The sequence below is a fragment of the Vanellus vanellus genome, assembly GCF_965231255.1.
Source record: "Vanellus vanellus genome assembly, chromosome: 6".
NCBI classification, from domain to species: domain Eukaryota; kingdom Metazoa; phylum Chordata; class Aves; order Charadriiformes; family Charadriidae; genus Vanellus; species Vanellus vanellus.
The window spans coordinates 33,418,819-33,435,928 of record NC_138911.1 but is presented as its reverse complement, the minus strand read 5'-3'; the positions used below and the strand labels follow the sequence as shown (position 1 = coordinate 33,435,928).

The window sequence follows — 17,110 nt, the reverse complement described above, 5'->3', positions numbered from 1 at the left end:
CGGAGGCTAGCCTCTTCACAAAATGAAGCTTGTAAGCAGGCTTTTAAAAGATGCTAATGGAAGCCTGGACAGTTGGAAATGACAGACCACCAACTCCTCTGGATACTGCTGCTGTACATGACATTCACAATACAATCTTTCCCTGAACTTTCTAGGTGAAGCCACAGATGGCATCCATTTGTTTTTTTCAACAGTTGTTTCTCTGGGCATTTAGTGAAAAGAAATGAGGTTAACTTAAAGTTTGTCTGTTCCCATACAGGGACCCTTTCTGGAAACTCTGCATAATGTATTTTTTTCTTGTGGATGAGAATGAGAGGCCCAGTTAACTTGTGCATATGAGACAGTTGCCAGTCTGATGTTTAGACCTTTCTGCAAGATACAGGTGTTCTTATTTGTAAAGTATGCTTTAATTTAGGTGGTTGCTCTGTTTTGTTTTGGTTTGTTTTGTTTTTTTTTAAACTGTTGCTCCAGTGCTGTTACTTTACTGTTACTTCCTATTGTCTGTTCAAGAGGTGCCGGAGAATTGTTGAGCAAGTTTCTGATACTGATGTCGGGCTATTTGCTTCCCTCCACACACATGTAGCATTTGTAGGAACTAACATTTGTCTCTCTGTATGTTTTTTTATTTAAAATGTTTGGCCTTAGAGGAAAAGGAAATTGGTAACACTGAAAGATGGAGCGAATGGATTTAGCATGTTGTTTTGCAGCAAAGTCTTAGACTGCAAAGGTGAAGGGAGAACAGCTTTGGTGAGGATGAGTGCTGACTCTCAAAAGACTAATTTGCATGTCAGATTGACAAAATGGGGAAAACAAATTTAATCTTAAGAGTACAGTAATAAAGGGATTGGTGGAATTTCCTTTGAGAAACTCACTTGAAAATAGATTAAACGAACATGAAAATCCTCTGCTGTTGAAAGTTATTTTAAATCTTTGTCTTGCGGTTTGGCCGGTTTTGCATATGAATTTTGCTATCCTGTAAGCTGTTGTAGCTGATCTTTGTGCTGCTGCTTGGAGCACTGTGTTACAGGTAAAAACATGAAGTGGATGAGTGGATGGGTTTTAAACTAGCTTGCTTTATACAAACTCTAGTAATCTTTATTTAATCAGTTTACTCTGAGGGAACCTTGTCTTCAGAGACAGGAAATTGCTTGAGGATTACTGGCTGTGGCAGGACCTTCATATTTGTTTGCAAAATATCTGGGAAAAAAAAAATTAATAAAATCAGTCTTCCTTTAAAGGCAATTGAAGCTGGAGTTGCTGCGCTTTTCCCATGAGGCTGAGTAGAGGTCTCTGGGAATTCTGTGCTAGAATGTTGGGTTTTTTTTCTTGACAAATAGTTTGATGGTTTGAGTGTCCTCATGTGGGATGATGGTTGGAGACGCATCAAAACCCCAAGCAAAGCAGAGTGACCTGTTTTCCAAGTGGATGTACTACTTGCTGAGCTGCTAGTGGCTTGACGGAGTTGTTTCCTCCCTCCTAATAGTGAAGTTAAAAGTGCCTGCTCTAAAATGCCCTTTTTAGGGGGAATGAGGAAGGATCTTCCACTTCTCAGCTCTGTGTGTGCAAGAGGAGCACCGGGAAGAGGTGTCTGGGGCAGCACGTGTGGTATCCTCTATGTTCATTTGGTGTTGTTTGAATATAAGCATGCTGGAGAAGAAACGGCGTGCAGAAATTCAGTGAAGACTCTATACTCTTCATCCTCTCCTTGCTTTTGTTTCATGAATGCTTGCCTGGTAGCTGGCCCGTTCAGGGGGTGGAGGACTATGACTATGACCAGGAGGGAGGCAGCACCTGGGAGTGGTGTGCTTGGCTGAGGGACAGGAGGCAGTATGCATTGCTTTCAGGTAGGCAGCTGCCCAGATCACTGGCAGGATGCTTCACCTCTAGCTTCTGGTCCCGTTGGTAAAGAGGCATTGCCTGTGGCTTTATCTAGAGTTTGTCTTTGCACATGTGAGTATCTGGAGGGAATCTGATCTTTCAGAGGGTTTTCCCTGGAGTTTGAGGCAGACTGGCCAAACCCTAGCTGTGCTTTTGCAGTTCTGGGTGGTCTAGTGAAAAAGCCAAACCTTTGAAGCAGAAGATTGTTTAACCTGTATCCTCTAATTTGTGGGTGTATCTCCTTCTGACCTAGCATTGGCACGTGTGTGATTCTTGCCTGTGTACAGCAGCACTTTGTAGCCTTTCTCGCTGTTACGTGGAACTGTAAGATTTACTGCCAGAGCAAGTTGCTGACTTTTGCTCTCCTGCTTTGTACAACTTTTTCCCCTGTCTTGACTTCAATTTCATTTGACTTCCTCTAACTAAGGAAGCCTGTGTTGCCTTTGGCTATCATGGAGTGCTCTCACCCAGCCTTCTGTCTTTTAATCTGCCTGGAAACCAGGCTGCTCAGAAGCCTGATTTAGAGAGAGAGTTTAGATCTAGATCATCTTTAGGCATAGTAAATGATTTCTGCCACATTTTAATGTGGTTTGAAGACTGAGCTAGTTTCGGGAGCAAGAAGCCTGTGCGATTACTTGGCCCAGCACATAGTACAGGCTCCTCGCTTGAGTCAGTGGTTTCATGAATTACAGACTTCAGCAGCAAAGCTGAGGTGGGAGTTTCTTACCTCTGGCTGCCTCAAGACCCTTTGCTTAACACTTGCATTGAGTTTCTATTCTGTAGTGGCGGGGCAGAGGCTCCTCCTTGAGGAGTGGAGGAATGGCGATCCCTGTGAAACTTGCAGGGTGGGTGCTGTGGGATGAGTGCAGGAAGCCATGGCTGTGTTCCCCCTCGCTTGGTGTTGCAGGTCAGGGCATCTTGGGTCCTACCTCTGGGCTGTCCTAGTTCCAGCAAACATTGTCGATATAGATTTTTTTTTTTTTTAATACTTTTTGTCCCTAATAGCCATGCTTTGTAAAGTGTAAATTTCACTTTGAGTCCAGTAAGGGAGAAGCTGAAGACTCAAATTGACCTTCCACTGAGATGCAAATTACAGTATTTATTTATGACAGGTTTTATCCTGCAGACTCTTACTCCTCTAGTCTTCTCTTTGGCATGCTTCTTCTGTCCCACCTCAATTTAATGGTGGAAATATTTAATGTGCAACCCTTGAGTGGTGGCTGTAGGTCTCAGGAAGCCAATTTGCCACCCTATTAGAACTGAACCTCTCCTGGGGATTTTTCTTGGAGTGCTTGGCCTCTTTGCTTGTGCGTGTGTGTGTCCACCCGTGACACGTAATAAGCAGTGATCCTTCTTGGAGTGCCTCTCTGGCTTGATGCTCCTAGCTTGTGCTGCTCAAATCAGAATATAATTACAACTGATCCCTTGTTAGAAAATCAAATTAAGCATAGCCTGTTGAGGGAAGCCAGGTAGAGAGAAAAGACTGTGGAGGTCTCCTGCATAGAGATGTGTGCTGTCTGTGAGCTGGTAAGTGCAAGTGATTTAAAAGAAAGGAAGCAGTTAGGACTCCAGCTTCTCAGCCCTTGAGTATTGACTTTTGAGATTAATTTGTGGCACCTTGCCTAGAGTCTGAAAGCCTTAGGCTGAGTATTGGGATGAATGCTGGTGTGCCTGCTGCTGGTGAGGGTTCCCAGCTGGGGAACCTGACTGGGCCACCTTCTGCAGCCACCCTTGACTGTGGCCTCATAGGAGCGGGTCTGCCTGCAGGCAGCGTGCTAGTTGTCCTACAGTTTTAGTTGTAAGGGGTTTGAATGTCAATGCAAAAATTTTCCTTGGTGTCCTGTTCAAGTGGTTGTGCTGCCTGGTGGTATTGTAGCTGCAGGTACAGCACCAGACTGATGCTTTTAGCCACACCAGTTGAAATGAAAGCACAACAAGTGGTAAGGATGGGGAGAAGCACATTCTAGTAGTGAGGGATTATAAAATAAGCCTTTACTGTACATGGACCTTTGGTGCATTTCCTGAAACAGATTAACACAGCTGCATAAATGAGAAAAGTATCCTGGATACACAAGTGACCTTACCATTCCAGTGCCGCTTTGAGAGCCCTGTTCTTACTGAAAGTAACGTTTCAAGCTTGTATGTGGTTTTAAGAGATTCTGCCTCTGCACAGTTTTTCTTTACTCTCCTTCCCTGAAGCCATTTCAGTTTACTGTGAGTTTTCTTTTTTAGAACTTATTATTTTTGGAAAGCGTTCTGGAACATTTTGTGCATATGGTCCTCTGTAACTGTGCTGTTGTACTGATTAAAGCTGAAAGTATGAAACCTAGCCTTTCTGATGCAGTGCAGCAGGGGGAAAATGCAGAAACAATAGTTTCCAAAGGGAATGCTTTTCCAAATAAAGACATATTTTAAAAAAATTCAAAACTGGGAAAGACTGTAATATGTATTCTCCACTATCCTCCAGTCTCTACTTTCTCCCATAGATTGCATAGATGCCAGTATGCCTAAAAAAAAAAAATAAATCCCTTAAAGCAGATGCAGCACTTTTTTTTTTTTAATAACAGGTTTCTCATCATTCACTGGTGATGTGATCCCACTGCTTTAAGCATCTTTGTAATAGCACAGAAATCTGCCATGCATTGGAGTTGTGTGTGTTAACCTGTCTAACTCCTCACCCTGCCACCCTCCATGGCTCTGCTTTTCCTTCCTACTTGTGCCTGGAAGTTCACAGCCTGCCCATAACTAGCTTCTCCTTCCTTATTTGGAAGGACAATCGGATTTTGATCTCGTCTTCCTCCTCCCAGGAAAGACAGGAAAAGTTTCCACTGATGTTCTGTGACTTCCAAGGATACTTCTTAAAATTTGGGGAGCTAGCGATATCAAGGGCTTTCGTTCAAACTTACCAAGGCAAGGAAAATTGGATGATTTTTGTTTTTTTTCCCCAGTCATAAAATTCAGAGCTTCTGTGACTGTGTCAGACCTGGCATGACAACCACAGTACTTGGAAATGGGGAAGGATCTTCACAAGGCTGAGACTGTTGCTAACAATTTGTCTCTGACTCTGTTTCTAAAAGTGTGAGAGTGATATTTAAAAGAATGAAAATCATGCCCTAGAGCAAGCTCTGCTTTGGTGTCCTCTTTACTGTGTCACAGGATGGGAATGTAAGTCTCAATTGAACAGAAACCATTTTATGGCTTAAAGGCTATGATGTGAAACGATGTTATTTCATGTTGATGTGTAAGAGTACCTTGCTAACAGTTTGCCCTCTCAGTTGGGTGTCTGACGCAGGTGGTCCTGAAGTGAAGATCTTTTTGGAGGCCTACTCTGATGGGAAGATGGAATTTACTACATCTAGGGAAGATGGAATTTACTGCTGCAGTGCACAGATTCATTTAGAAGACCAGTGTGGCTGCTTGATTGGTTCTTTAATATACCATGCAAAAGGATGGCAGTTTAGACTGTAGCAGATGCAAATCTGTGACATGACTGGCAATGATGTAGCAATGGAATTTTAAAGTGTGCAGTGAAAATATGCTTGCTCTGGTTTTCCTTGAGGGATTCAGGAGCCCCTTGCTTGGCTGACTTACACCCAATGAATTCATCCTCCAATCAAAATGTCTTCAAAATGCCTATGTATGTCTTGTGGTTCTCAAGGCAAAGAAAATTGTTGGGAGTCAGGGGTTAGAACCTGAGTTGTCATCTTTCTGGTCCTTCTTGGATGTGCCCAAGTGTTTCTTCGAGAGGCTCTAGACCTCTTTTCTTGTTCGTTTTTACTGGCTGTGTAATTAGGAACAGAGAAAACTGGCAAGCAAGGTGTCCTGAGCAGCAGCAGTGAGTTGGGGTCCTTGTTATGCTTCAGAATTGCCCTGTGGATCACACTGGGCTGAAGAATGGTAAACCATTGGGGTTAATCCACAACTGACTTCAGAGTTTCCATCATGCATTGGACAGTGAAGGGTACCGAATACCATTCCTTTTTTCGCTTGCACCTCTTCTTTGCACACCTTAAAGTCTGTTCCTTCCTATCTTGAAGGGGACTGTTGGAGTTGTTTGGTCCACTCAGGAATATAGAATGATAGAATTGCTAGATTGGAAGGGACCTTTAAGATCATCAAGTCCAACCATTAACCTACCCTGACAAAAATGACTTCTAAATCATGTCCCTAAAAGTACCACATCTACTCTTTTTTTAAACACCTCCAGGGATGGTGAATCCACCACCTCCCTGGGCAGCCTATTCCAATGTTTAATAACCCTTTTAGTGAAAAAGTGTTTCCTAACATCCAATGTAAACCTCCCCTGACATAACTTAAACCCATTTCCTCTCGTCCTATCACTTGTCACCAGGAAGAAGAGGTCAGCCCCCACCTCTCTACAACCTCCTTTCAGGTAGTTGTAGAGGGTGATAATGTCTCCCCTCAGCCTCCTTTTCTCCAGGCTAAACAACCCCAGTTCCCTCAGTCGTTCCTCATAAGATTTGTCCTCCAGACCCCTCACCATATCTTTGAGCCTGCTATGTATTTCTCTTTGGGCTGTAACAGGGAAGAAGCTCATATACAAAGGCTTGCACCCGACTGCTGGCATGGAAGGGAAATAGATGGAGAAAGGAAGTGGTCCCTACCTTTGGCCCACAGAAGAATGTGCTTGGCTAACCTCAGGATGAATTCTTGAGGAACGTCAAGTGAGATAAGGAGGCAAGCAAGGGAGGGGTGAAAAAGCATTATCTAGATGCAAACAGGACTTTAGACTGTGATAGGAAGGATAGAGAGGAGACTGGGGAATAAGCTATGCAAATCGGTGAATCTTGCAGGTTTATTCACTTGGGGTAGGAATGTTGGTGTGACTTTCCCAGTTGTAAGGGACTGTTTATCTGGTAGTGAAAAATCTAGTTTCCTGGCTTAAAGCTTAAGTGTGCCTTAGTAGGCCTTTGGAGAGTTAGACATATGCCATTTATCAGAGATTAAGATGGAATTCTAGAATTTAGCCTGTCCAGCAAGCTTCTTTCTGAGGAAACTCTAGTGTCTCCTCTTGAAAATGGTAGTTCTGCATCACCAACGATTGCGCTGGTGTTTTAGAAACCTTTATGAGAGAGAGGAGGTGAAAGCTAAAACAAGATATTTGTGACAGAAACAGATGAATTTGCAGGTCATAGGCTAAACCCTGTAGCACAGTTGGGGAATGAGGAAGGAAACCCAACAATTCATGTCCCATTACAGGTTGCAATTAGGTCTTGTTTTGCAGGGGGATGTGCGATGATTTTGGTGTCTGGAATAAGCAGCTCAGTCTGCCCCAGTGATTCCTCTCTAGCAAGGGATATGTGCAATTCAGCCCTCTGCTTTATGCTGTGACTGTGCTATGCAGAAATCTGCTTTTCTTAATTCAAAGATGAAGGTGTAAAATGAAGCTACCAAACACACATATTCTAAATCATCTGGTTACTCTGAGTGTGTGTGTGTGTATGGAGTGTTACACGGGTTGTTTGGTTTCTCTTATTTACTGTCTTCCACCTTTTCCAATTATACGGGATAATTGAGAGTTGGCTGTGCTGAAAAGTCAGATGATTAAGATTTTTCTAAACTACCTGCAGGTCACTTTGAATGCTTTGTTGTTGTTTTTTTTTTTTTCCTTTGTGTCTACTTTAACTGTACAGTTTAATTGAACTGTGAAGTTATCCCAAAATGTTAAAAATACAGTTCTGTTTCTAAAAGCTTTCAATTAAACTGGTTTAGCTACAGAAAGTAAGTAGAAATAGGGATTTCTTTCCTTTGCTGGCACTCAGACTTTATTTTTCTGTACTTTTTCTTACGAAGGAGCCAAGAGGATGACTTTTTTGTTTTAAAGCTTGACTGCTCATTGAAAGCAGTCAAAACAAAGACACAACAAAACCAACAACTAAGGGTGAATCCTCTGAGCCACACTGCTCACACTAGGTTCCACCTGCAGCGTGACCATGAGGCAAGAACAATCCTTGTGCTTAGCCTTTCAAAAGGTATGCTGTGCACACCCATCGCTCATTCTGCTGCCAAGATCTTTGCTGTGTGCATTCAAGAGAGAGCAAACAATTTCTGGGTATTATTCTGTGAGGGAGAAACTATGTGGATAAAATAGAGATTTCTGTGCATGAGGATAACTAATTTTCTTTTTGCAAGTTTCAAGTGTGGTATTTAAAAGCAAGCCAGTAGCATTCCAAACTTACTGAATGCTGCCCTAAACAAACTGTGAAGAATCCAGGTTAAAGACCTGTTTTTCAGCAATGGTGACACGGGACACAGCTGTGCCAGGCATCTTGAGGAAATGGAGAGCCTCAGACTGTCCTGTCCACTCTCCTGACATCCCATGTCCTTGGTGTACCAGAACTACCCAAATCTGGCTCTCTTTCATGTCCTGATCATATGACCTTCCAAAGAACTTTTCCACGGGGACCTAGGAGTCCTGCTATGACTAAATGGGGAAAAATCAGAAAATTAGTCATAATCCCGGGAAAATGTACACATGCTTACAAAGGGATCTTGGATCAAGGGATATGAGTTGGAAGTTTCTGAAGGTCTAGAAGATAAATGGCAGAGGTCCCCAAACACCTTAGCTTAGAAAAAGCTCCTGCCATATGCGAGTGCGTCATCTTTGGAAATGTCTGATTGCGGTTTAAAGAAAGCCTGACCTGCGTGGTTTCAGTGGAAGCTGATGCCTGCTTCAGGGAGTTCATGTAGAAGCAAACTACTGCTTGTTGTGCAAGCAGGGCTGGCTGTGCAGCGAGGGGGAATAATGCTGAAGCATCACTGGGAAGGTTGCTTGACAAGACTTCAAGAAAAGAAAGAGCCAAGGATGACTGTAACTCAGAAGCAATGAGCGCTTTTTCCCTTGTTCATGGCATTCCCTGAGAAGGTGTGTAGCTGTTGACTTTGTGGCCACAGAGGATAGTTTATTTTCTTTTCCATATTTAGTAGGTGTTTTTCAAAGTGCACATTAAAAAGAAAGAAAAAGAAGTACCTCTATTGACTTGATGTACTGTTAACAGAAAAGAATCTCCTTTCCCCTCCCCTCATCACTATATTTATGGGAACTGCTGGTTATACTAAATATTATCTTTGGAAACATCTCTGTTTAAACTTAATCCTCCCATAACCCTTCAGCCTAGGCTGTGGCATGTGCAACAGGTCTGAAGTGTCCTCACTCAGTATATTCATGCTACTGTCAGCTTCTGCCTCGTTGTTTCTAGGATCCATTACAGAAACCAGCCTGTTCTTAATGCTGTGTGTAAACAGGGAATCACTTTGATTCACATGGATCCATGAATTGTTAACTTATCTCCCTGAGAGTGTGTCTCTGACAAATGTGTGCGCTCTACAATGCACTCCAGTTGACTTCTGGAGGTGGAGGCCTGAAGAATTCTTATGAAAGCTGCTTCCCCCTGAGCTGTAGGTAAGAGGAATGTGCTAAAACAACAGTCGACTTTCAGAGAATTGAATGTCTGTCTAAATAGCTTCCCAACCACCAGCTCCCCTCTGGGAAGAAAGGATACCTTCTTACCTAGCTAGAATCTCTTTCATCTTCTAATTTTGCCAAGGAAAAGTCAAGGCTGGGAACAAGTTTTGTAACTTGCTTGTAGCCTGAGGGAGGGAGGATCCTCACAGGCGGTACCTGTACCTATTGTCTTTTAACAGTTCTGAGGGGTTTATTGATGCTATCTTCCACTATATGATTTTGCTGCCTTTGTGCCTCCTTCAAATTCCACACTGAACTAAATCAGCTTAGTGGGATGTTAGTGTAGGCATAGCAGTAGCAATTTACAGCATTCCTTGTGGGGCAGCCCTGGGCCTCTGACAGACAGCATCCCTGATAATCTGTGATTCAAGTGACTTGGTAGCTGAAAAGAGATTGGGAAACTGTGCCCAACTTTAGAAGAAAGGAGAGAAACAGCACTGTGCTTTGGAGCAATCTGTTAGTGAACTGAGAATAAACAATAATTGATTCCCCCAGAAGATATTCTTTTTTATTCTAGATTGTTGTTCAGAGACCAGAACGGAACTGCTGGCGTCCACGTGCACTCTTTGGGAGAGGAAAACGCCTCTGGGCAAGGTAGCACACCTCAGGCGGCTCAGCAAATTCTGTAATAATTGCATGCCCTCTTCCCTACCTCTCCTTTGGGCCACTGATATGTCACCGGCAAGCACTGTTCCAACGGCAGGGAAGGGCACCTTTAAAAGATACCTTGGCAAGACTTGTAGAATTTGTTATACTAATGAGGCTTCATTAAATTGGAATGGGGAAGACAGACCTGTCTTGATCTAATCAGAAGGGCCATTTGCTGAAGGTGGTGCATTGCTTTGTCAGAGCTGTAATTTGGTGTAGAGCAGTGACTCTTAGAAGAAAGCAGCCAGCTGTTGGCCTGGAGTATAGGCTAGATGCTGGCCTCTTCCAATTGAATATGAACTTCAAATTCGTGTGGGAGATCTAACTTGAGAGGAGGGGGCAGATGTACAGACTAGCTGGCTTGGCATTCTTCACAGAGGAGTATTTTCTCATTCCACGGTCTGACTGTTGCTGAAGGAATTCTGGCAGGTGAGTGGCAGCATCCTTATTCCTTTCTGCATGGTAGGAGTTTGATGAACACAAAGTATTGGCTCCTTGTCTGTGGAAGAGATGAGAAATCTATAGGCTATGCTACAGGCATAGATTGGGAGTTTCACTTCTCTCCCTCCCCCTCCAAATGAAGCAAGAAACAAAGGGGCAGACACAGTTTATTGTAGCATCAGCTCCAGACTTGCCACATGGCAGTTTAAATGTCATCTTGACATGACATTTCAAGGCGGGGGTGTATGCAGACTGAGAATTCTTCTTTGGTAGAGACTAATTGACTTGTAAGATCCAAATCTTAAAGATAGCCTTTTTGTGAAGGAAATATGAGCAAAGTAGTGACTTGGAACTACGGAAACCCTCTTTTCACTAGCATGACTTCCAGGTTTAATGACAAATCTACATATTCCCTCCCATAATGCAGCTTCTTTTTTGCCTAAGTAATGGGAAATGTGAGTTGTGGCTGTTGGAGTTGTGTGTTTCTCTGGTCAGTGCTGGCATGTTGACTTCACCTCAGAAGTACTTAAGGATCTGAAAGTCATACTGCCTTCACTAGTAGTAAGAGCACTAATCCAGGTCTCTCATCTGTTCTCGCAGCGTATGAAAGAGTATGATACCTGCCTTTGCACCTCTCAGGTTTGTTTGGAGTTATCCAGCAGTTTTGAATTTCTATGGGAAACTTGGCCCCCCCAAAAAAAAAAACCCAAAACCAAAAATAAAGAAAATCCCCCTTCATTATAAATATCCATTTAACTGAAAAAGCTGTGGCTGAATGGGGTTTCCCTCAAAATTGAAAGTATTCCTGTGGTCAAGTGTAAAGAAACATTAATTTCTGCAACTTTTTTTTTTTTTGACCCTTTAGATGTTTGTGTAAGGAATAGCATGATAGAAGTATTGAAATGTGTCTCCCTGTGGTTGGTTGGTTTGTTTGTTTTTTTAACTCCATCACTCACCCAGTTGTCTTTATCCCAGTTTTCTCCTTCCTCCTCTATAAAACCAGTACACACAGATTGTTTTAGTCCCAACTTTCTTTCATGAGCATTGGAGTCACGTGTGATATTGTTACTCATCCAGGTCCAAAGTTACCATTGGAGGTTTTGCAGGCTAAAACCGTATACTACGTTGGTGGGGCATGTATTCTGCTGGGTCTTTTTCCTTCACTAAAAAATAGGGATTCAACTTTGTGCTTTCTTGATTTCCCAACAGTGCTTTGTGTTGTTTGTGTATGAGTTTGTTTTTGCTGTGACAGTGCCTGATAGGCTATGGCTGAATCCCTCAGTCCTCAGGTATGAGCAGTGTCACATCCTGCAATTTTAATTGCCAAGCTCTGTACTGTCAGAACATTATACCTGAGGTGTGCAAGCTGTTTTACATTCTTCCTCATAAGCGTGTGTTTGCCTGCCTGCCAGCTGGCTGTCAGATTTGCTGTGCCTCTCCAGGTGGCTGAAGAAGCATTTGATTTATTTATCCTAGCTGTCTAGTACACTCTTGGAGACCTTCTGAAAGGTGGTGGGGGGTGTAGGAAGACTGTCTCTCTTGAAGTTATTTTGAGACAAATTCTGCAGATGCTATATCCTCTGGGGTTACCTTGAAAGGAAAAGCTAAAATTAATTGTAAGTTAGGCAGTCTTCATACCTGAAATATTAGAGGGTGAGTGAAAAGTTGTGGTCTCTCTAAATGCAGCTCCTTTTATTATTTTCTGTGCAGAAGATTGCCTTTTCTGCTCCTGTTTCCTCATGAACTGTGAATACTTGTTCTAGCATTTAGGAATCTTACTATGCAAAAGGTCGCTCTTGCTTGTTTCTGAATTTCCCCTTTTCCCCCTCTCCCCAGATGATGTAGGTGTTTGGCTCAACACTTACTGTTTCTTTCCTTGTCTTTTTTTTTTTTTTTTTTTTTTTTTGTAGATTGAAGTGCTCCTGATCAACCAGATCTTTCAGGATTTTTTAAAAAAGAAACTTTGGTGGGTAAAAGATGTGCCATGGAATGGTAGCACCAAAGAGCAACACAGGATCGTCTCTTGCCTTGACTAGCCATGGGTTATTTCTTCTGCTAGTTATCTTTGGTACCTTTATCTTGGAAACACAGGCCACAGGTAAGTGATGCCTTTGCATATGCTGCAGGGAGTGGGAGATGTATAAGTATGGAGGTGGGCTTATATTTTTATGAGGAAGCTGGTGACGGTTGATGCATTTTGTACACATCTTTCAGTATTCACAAGACATCACTACTTGTTAAGTAAAGGGCAGTGTCTGAACTGAACAAGTCTTGCATATTAGTAAATAAGTGCTTGTCCTTTACCCTGTCATTTTGATTCCCCCAGATTTTTTCCCCTCCATTCTCATCCCTTCAGTGCAGCTGAAGTGTCTCAAGAGCATGGACCACATTTTGTGTGAGATTCTCATGTAGACACTCTTATCTGTATGCCCTGTAGCAAGTGCTCGTGTGAAGTACTTTTGGAAACACAGAATGTCTTCAGCTCTTTGCACAGCTGATGAATCTGTTCAGTGTTTCCTTGTGTGCTATCTTCTGACACCTCAGCACCTGCTAACTGCACCCCTCTGTTAGATCCTCTTTGCTGCTTGAGTTTCCCCTCCTCCTCTTTCTACCTTCTTGATGTTTGTCTGATGGACAAGTGTGGTGAATAATATATATAGCAGCGCAATGGGATGATATGTAAAATGTTAGCAGAGATGAGGAAATCCGCCTTCCAGAAATGCGTGGAAGAAGAAAATTATACTGGATACTCACAAGGTACTACATGAGGTGAAGTATGTGCTTTTTTACCCAGTGTACCCTGAAATAAGTTTTTTTTCTCTCAGACCAGCCATGATGTAGTCTTTGTCTGTAGAGAGATGCCTGATTGTAAGTGTCATGGGATGGAAGGAGTAACTTCGTGTGCTCTTGCACAGAACTTTAAAGGAGGTTAGTCCGTAAAAGGCACATAGATTTGACTTCAGCAGCTGTTGCATTGTAGAGCAACAACTTACCTTTGAAAATAAAACCTCAGTTCTCAACATAACTCTAAAAAATTCTATTTATTTGACATATCATGGCACCTGAAAATGTCCCATGATCAACACTTTTCAGCATCAGTGAAGCTTGACTTGGCCTTTGTGTGGTAGAGCAGAATAAACGTTAGTTGCCAGATGCACTCAAAGCCGAGGTTATCCCATATGGAAAAGTCTGCTGGTGCTGGAAACTGCTGGAGGAGGATTTGATCTCCTGTTAGTATATCTGGCCCTTCAAGTTGGAAGGGAGAGGCTGTGGAAATCGGATATCCCGGACTTGTATATCTTCCTGGCCTGATTTTGGCTTTGTATGTAATGAGGGGTGGGGGACACACAAGCTAGAGAGTGGCAAATTGGCAAGAAGTGATAGTGAGAGTGGGAAAGGGACAAGGTCCTTTTGGATCTGGTCTATCCTTGTTTTTTCCAGTCTTGCTGTTATTGGTGATAATGTCACTGCTTCATTTCAGATGTAAGCCTGTCAGATATGCCTCCCAGCCTGGGGCTGGAGTGCACCGTCCATGTCTGAAACTCCCATTACACACTGCAGCACCTTCAATTGAGTCTGTAATCAGTATGCAAATGCCTTGTGCTGCACAGGGCTGCTGACTGGGGAAAGGCAGCCGCAATATTGGCAAGCCTGTTTAATATAATTTTTGAGGCATCCGGTCACATTAACAAAAGCACTAGTTAAGCATGTCAGAAGACCCCAGAGTGGTTCTGCATTGTTTCCCTTTCTGTGTTCCTTTTGCTTCAGGACCTGAAACCAGCTGTGGTAAACTGATCAAGGCAGATCATCAGCTAAATAGGATTACAGTGGCTAGGCATGAACCATTTCCTGCAGGGGGAGTGAGAAAGTGAGTGCATGCAGAGGGGAGCCCAAGATCATAGCAGCAGAGGGCAAGACATGCAGGGGAACAAATCCTGGGGGAGGGGGAAGGGCTCACTGAGAAGCGCTTCCATATACAAGTTTTCTGAGACTGGGAGGTAGCAACCCAGCTGCCAATTGCTGGGAGGGATGGGGGTGCGTCATGGTCCCGGAGAGCTGCACCTGCAGCAGCACGCCAGCCATGAGTAACATTAATGAGCAAGTCAGCCGAGGAGCGGAGAGCCAGATGGAGAAACAAAGAATACTGGCGAGGCCCTTGGAAAATCATCTTTCCCTCATCTTTGTCCCCCAACCACCCCACCATCCTCACTTCATTACTTTACATAGCAAAATCATTCAGAGCAGGCAGAGCACGGCGATGTTAACATGAAGCAAGAGATTGTATTAAATCTCTTGGTGGTAATGCTTATTTTGAATGCGGGGCCAACGTGACGTGCTCACAATTGCTACAAAAGCTAAAGAATGTTCTCATAAAAAGACAGACAAGCATGGAGACAATGGCTGGCTCAGCTCTGAGTGAGAAAGCAGAGCTTTGTGATTCATATGTTTAAAACAATATGATGTATGTTGTATTGCAATAATTTTGCTGTTTAGAAATTCTATTGCTTGAGTTCCAGGAGGCTTAGAGATATATTCATGTTCTGGACAGAAATGTATTCTCTTTGCCACGTGGTTAATGCAGAGGGCAGACTCATTTCCAGTCAGCAAGCATCTGGTCTGTCCTCTGGTAATAAATTGATTTTATTTATGCATGGATTTTTAAGAAAAATCTTCAGCACTTTGTCTCAAGCAATCTATCCAAATATCCTGGAGTGCCATGAGATGAGTATGATAAGTTGCTTAGTCACTAAGCACACTGCAGAATTTGGGGAAACGGTTTCCTTTTTCACAGGAAGATAGCCATGAACATAAAAATAAGTGCTGCGCATATTTTAACACAAAATGAACGCAGCATTTGGTGATGGGCAAGCAATGAAGCTGTGTCAGAAGAGGAGGATTTATGGAAACTTCAGTGCTGTTCAAAAATATTTTTTGAGCTTTATCACTGTTGTTCCTTTTTCTCCTGTCTGGCAAGTTCTCCAAGATTAGTTGGGGGAAACAATGAAGGAATGAGCAGGCGAGAAGACTTGGAAAGCAAGGACCTGAAATGCTGAGGCTTAGTTCTTCGTCTGTCTCTTCTGTTTTCTTTGAGGGTTCATCTGGAATGTAGCTAAGAGCCGGGGTGCTTAGTAGATAGAGATAGGGAATTTTTGAAGTGTTGCAGGGGAGTAATAACAACCATTTTGTCTGCTTTTCTACAGATAATGTTCGTCCATTCTTTCTTTCTTGCTGTGACTATTTCCCCCCACCTTCCTTCCCCTCCTATCTCTGGCCTGTAAGGTTATTCCCAAGCTCTCAAAAGCCTTGTGTTTATATCTCATTCACAATGGTCCTCCTGTCTGGACAGGCTATTTTTGGAAGGATGACAGCAGATCAGAATAAGTTGTTCATTAATATTTTAACATGTACTCTCTAAAATACTCGGAAAGCTTCCTATCATTTGTGTTCCAAATGGTGTAATCTCTCTCAGATTCATAACCAGCTCTGTCAGAAACCTATCAAAACATAGGTTGGGCCTTTTATTATTGATAATAGCATCACCTGGTCCTGGGAAATGCAAGTGAAGGTGTTGGTAAAAGTATTAAACGTCCTGAATTAAGCAAATATCAATACCTATAAAGGAGAGAGTTTAAATATTAACCTTTAAAAATTAATAATAATGCTGGCTCGGTGAATCTAAGTCCATTTAGATTTAGACACAGCCTGATTTTTGTTGACTGATCACGTGTGAAACGCAATAAAGCTAGCTCTTTAATTTCTAGGATTGCCATTAAAGTGATAAATTGAGCTTGAATAAACTGAAACGACTTCATTCCTATGTGTTGTCTCTGACGCAAATGCAGCCAATCTGCTGCTTGCTGTTCTAAGGTCTTTTCAGTGCCAAGGTTATTCTGCACAGAAGCTCTTGGATACCGCTGGTATTTGTTTGCATTGCATGGAACAGCTTGTTAGAGCGCACTCCAGTCATTGAGCAGATTCAGACTTGTTCCTATTCTTTGGGAATCTGTGCAAAGCAGAGGTTTCCTTTGTCTCTAATTATGTGGCTGAAAGGAAGGCTGCAGGGATACAGCTAGGGATGAATTCAATGGTCATGAAAACAAGGACACTGTAACATTGGATGGCCAGACAGAAATGTGGGGGGGTGTTGTACATGAACAAAGGATCTTGATTCTAACCTGCATGCTTCATGTAAGTGTGGGTTTGGAGAAATTACAGGGTCAGCCCAAAGACTTGTGTATTTCTCCATGAAAAGAAGGGGGAGCATTTTCAGGTGCAATTCCTCTTTCTGGTCCCTTTGGAGAGCTTAGTAAGAGCAGAGTAGTATGGAAGAGCATGGTGAGGAGCTGCAGAATAATGGCCAGGCAGCAAAGGTGGCTAGGAAGTAAATGGGGCCGGAATTAGACTATTAATAATAATAGTCTAATAATAATATTTGCACTGTTACTACACTGATCAGGCAGTGCTATTTAAGCAAGTGGCTTGAAGGAAATAATAAGGATCTCAAAAAGCCACACACAATTTATTTAATTTTAACCAATTCTAATGGTTGAAGGATGAATTAAAGCAAGTATAATAGTAATCCTGAGTTTTCTTTTTGTCTGTCCTAGGTTGGCTCAGCAAATCCAAAGGACCTGCATGTGAGTAGACTCTTGTTCA

At 42.7% G+C, this 17,110-nt stretch overlaps 1 protein-coding gene across 1 annotated transcript in view; it reads left to right on the top strand.

Moving 5' to 3' along the window:
* SUSD6 (sushi domain containing 6) overlaps positions 1 to 17,110 on the top strand; it is an 81,889-nt gene that overhangs the window by 25,270 nt on the left and 39,509 nt on the right. Inside the window, exons 3-4 of the mRNA XM_082485640.1 lie at positions 12,364 to 12,551; positions 17,062 to 17,091. Coding sequence (XP_082341766.1) covers positions 12,431 to 12,551; positions 17,062 to 17,091 — 151 coding nt within the window. The 5' untranslated portion in view covers positions 12,364 to 12,430. The remainder of the gene's footprint in view (positions 1 to 12,363; positions 12,552 to 17,061; positions 17,092 to 17,110) is intronic.